We start from the raw sequence: 3,592 nt of genomic DNA, 5'->3' as shown, positions 1-3,592 counted from the left end.
ATTCAGAAATCGTAAAGAGGCGCCACCACCTGGTGGGTCACCAGAATGCATCCGAAAATTATTCAGAAAGCAACAACTGGCTCCAATTTGTTGATGGTTCTCAATTCAACTCAAAAATATGTCATTGACCCCAAAGGGAAATGAAATAATAATTTCAGTAATTCACATAGTTTTAAATATTAAGTAGCTATTAGTGAAATCTGAATCCGTGTAGGGGTTGTTTTCTGGTTTTTCTGCTTACTAAACAAATTATCAGTTTTTTCATTTAGTTTTTTGGTAGGAAAACAATAATTACAAAAAAAAAAAGAATTACGTTTTTTTTTCTTTTAAAGCCGCAGTAGCTAACTTTTCTAAAAAAAAAAATTTCACGTTTGTTGGTAAAAAACAGATAATATGTGAAAATACTTTTTTTGCATTATGGCTTGCATGATCAACAACAGGATGTTACTTCTGCCGGAAACCATGAAGAAGAAATCGCAGGAAGTAGTTGAAGGATCTGCATGTTTTTCAATGAACAAAGTAGAAAATGTGAACGAATCTGTCCATGTATCATTTTAATTGCATTTCTTACTTAATGGTAAAACTGCAATTGCAAAAGTTTTTTTTTTTTTTTACATTTGCAAAAGTTTGTAAAAAAAAAAACAGTTTTGTTTACATTTGTAGCCTGTATCACCAATAACCGATGCAGAATTCTCTTCAATATCAGGATCAATGCAGATATTGATGTCGGATTGCTGCATTTCTAACCACAAACATAAGTAATCAATCCTCAGACTGTGACGTCATGAGTAAATGTTTCACCTTCAGGCGGAATATAAAAAGGCCGTATCAACAAACCAGTGGCATCGCAGGCTGGAGTTCCCATCCGGAGAAACGATCGTCATGCACAACCCAAAGGTGAGTCCAAACCGTCCTCAGGAACAGATTACCAGACAAACCCGGTTTGGACGTCCTGTTTGCTCCCGCAGGTCATAGTTCAGTTCCAGCCTTCGTCCAACCCAGACGAGTGGGGCACCACTCAGGACGGGCAGACCAGGCCGAGGGTGGTGAAGAGAGGCGTTGATGACGACCACGACGAGGTGCCTGATGGTACGCCGCCTCGCTGCGAATCACAGCGGTGGAACCAACACCAGTTCAGCTGAAAATGATTTGTTCTGCTTCAGGCGAGCTTCCCACGGTGGATCATCTGGTGTTCATGGTCCACGGCATCGGCCCGGTTTGCGACCTGAGGTTCAGGAGCATGATCGAGTGCGGTGAGCGGCGTCTCCCCCAGTGATCCTGTCTGTGGAGACTTTAATTTAAACGCGGCGTCGTCTGCTTCCAGTGGACGACTTCCGGAGCGTTTCGCTGAAGCTGCTGCACAGCCACTTCAAGAAGTCGCTGGACGAACACGCCATCAGCCGGGTGGAGTTCCTTCCTGTGCAGTGGCACACGGCTCTCCACGGAGACGCCACCGGCGTGGACAGGTGGCTGCGACACGCATCCGACCCAAACCATTAACCCGATCGCCGAAACAGTCATTGATTAATCGTTAACTTTAGAATCAAAATGGATCATTTAAAGAAAAAACAACATATTCAGAGCAGAAATTAAACCACAACTGTACAAAAAATAAAGACATTTTGTATTTAAGATAAAAACTTATTTGTCTGTAAATATGTTTCAGCCGAAACTCCTCAAGTGGCAGATTTAGCTTCACTGGGTTCAGATTTACTACATGAATGCCGTTATTTAAAAAAATAATAATTTGTTATTTGCATCTTTTAATGTATTTCTAATGTACAAAAAAGCTTAAGTGTAGGACTGACTTTGATTAGTCACAATCAGTTATTGAAATAATCGTCAACAAAAAGCTGCAATAGATAAATCGTCAACACTTCTACTGAGATTTTCTTGGTTATTTTTTAATTTTCTGGGTTCATGCATATAAACGATTGCAGCTCAGTGAGTTAATCTTTTAGACGTTTCATCATGTTGTTGGATTTAAAATGTCTGGATGTGAGAAACATTTCATTTTCACTACTGAAGTGAAACAGAAATATGTGATTAATCACAGTTTAAATGTGATAGAGTGAGTTTAMTTACTTTTTAGTAAAAGGTAAAGTAGGTGTTTTGTCTCAGTAAATGAATTTATTCTGACTTTTTTCAGGAGGATTAAAAAGATCACCCTGCCCAGCACCGGACGGTTGCGCCACTTCACCAACGAGACGCTGCTGGATGTGCTTTTCTACAACAGTCCGACTTACTGCCAGACCATCATGGACACCGTGGCTCAGGAGATCAACCGTCTCTACGCCTTGTTCATGAAGAGGAACCCCGACTACAGAGGGGGAATATCGGTGGCCGGACACAGCCTGGGTAAAACCAAACCCTGGCTTTTATTTTTAAACGGCAGATTCACGTTTCCGGTTTTAACGGTTGCTGTCGTCTCTGCAGGATCCCTGATTCTCTTCGATCTGCTTTCCAACCAGAAGACCGTCTCTGCTGCGCCGCTGCTGCCGGCCGCGCCCGCCGCTAACGGAGAGGTAGAGCGCAAACGCACCAGGAAACGCTGAAATGTGTGGAACTGTGTGGAAACGCTGCGTCTCGTTTCAGGCGTCGGCTCCCGCTGCGGAGGAGCCGAGCAGAGAGGAAGAGGAGGATGAGGAAGAGTTTGAGGATCTGGCTGCTGTGCTGAAACATCTGGGCCTCTCTGAGTACAAGAGCACCTTGGACCAGGAGAAGATGGACATCGAGTCTTTAGTAAGAATATAAAAATCTCCTTCGCTTTATGTGGATTTGCTGAAAGTTGAAGAAGAAAAAAAAGCTTGAATGTGTTTTTCCAGCTCATGTGTACGATGGAGGACCTGAAGGACATGGGGATCCCGCTGGGCCCGCGCAAGAAAATCACCAAGTTTGTGAAAGAACGAGTCAGCAGACAGGTGGGCTTCTTCAGGTGTTCAGCAGAAAAACAAAACAAAATGTTTCTGACACTCTTCACCAGACTGGTCTGAGAAAGTTACAAAAATATCTCTAAAAAATGTTATCAACTTTTCCAGCATTTAGCAAATAGAAACTATTTTGGTGATTCTAACTAACTTAAAACACAGCAAGGCCATTGTAGATATAAGAAAAGGAGTACATGTCTGCCAAGAAAAAATTATTTTTTCCTGAGATTTCAGAAATTTTCTAGAAAAAACTAGAACATTTGCGAGTTTGAAAAGTTGAAAATTTGCTAGGAAAAAACGTGGAAATTCCTGAATTTCAAATTGAAAATTTTCGACTTGAAGCTGATAGCTTGTGACCTTTGACCCTGCTGGCTGTGTGGTGGCTGTGGTCTCTAGGCGGGACGCCAGCAGAGGAAAGCAGAAGCGAAGGAGGAGAGTCCGGTTGCGGTTCCCCAGCCTGCCGGTAGCACCACCACCAGGCCACCAGTGGGCAGCACCGTGTCTTCAGTCCACGTGAACTACAACTACTTTGAAGTTGGAACTGGACAGGTGGGGAGATTGTTATGAACCGCAGGGGAGCGGCGCTGACGTTCTGACTGGTTTTAACTGGTTCTGACTGGTTCTGCGTTGCGCTGACTGGTTCTGTCTGGCTCTGACTGGTTCTG

The 3,592-nt window shown here is 43.2% G+C and overlaps 1 protein-coding gene across 2 annotated transcripts in view; it reads left to right on the top strand.

The window, feature by feature from the left end:
• sec23ip (SEC23 interacting protein) overlaps positions 1 to 3,592 on the top strand; it is a 12,098-nt gene that overhangs the window by 3,646 nt on the left and 4,860 nt on the right. For both annotated transcript variants that reach the window (XM_017309101.1, XM_008430028.2), the window contains exons 5-13: positions 808 to 897; positions 969 to 1,089; positions 1,164 to 1,253; positions 1,325 to 1,466; positions 2,150 to 2,358; positions 2,437 to 2,525; positions 2,596 to 2,742; positions 2,826 to 2,921; positions 3,324 to 3,476. In XM_017309101.1, coding sequence (XP_017164590.1) covers positions 808 to 897; positions 969 to 1,089; positions 1,164 to 1,253; positions 1,325 to 1,466; positions 2,150 to 2,358; positions 2,437 to 2,525; positions 2,596 to 2,742; positions 2,826 to 2,921; positions 3,324 to 3,476 — 1,137 coding nt within the window. The remainder of the gene's footprint in view (positions 1 to 807; positions 898 to 968; positions 1,090 to 1,163; positions 1,254 to 1,324; positions 1,467 to 2,149; positions 2,359 to 2,436; positions 2,526 to 2,595; positions 2,743 to 2,825; positions 2,922 to 3,323; positions 3,477 to 3,592) is intronic.

The sequence above is a fragment of the Poecilia reticulata genome, linkage group LG15 (genome assembly GCF_000633615.1).
Source record: "Poecilia reticulata strain Guanapo linkage group LG15, Guppy_female_1.0+MT, whole genome shotgun sequence".
Taxonomy (NCBI): domain Eukaryota; kingdom Metazoa; phylum Chordata; class Actinopteri; order Cyprinodontiformes; family Poeciliidae; genus Poecilia; species Poecilia reticulata.
The sequence above is the reverse complement of the archived record's forward strand: the minus strand, read 5'-3'. Positions and strand labels throughout refer to the sequence as shown.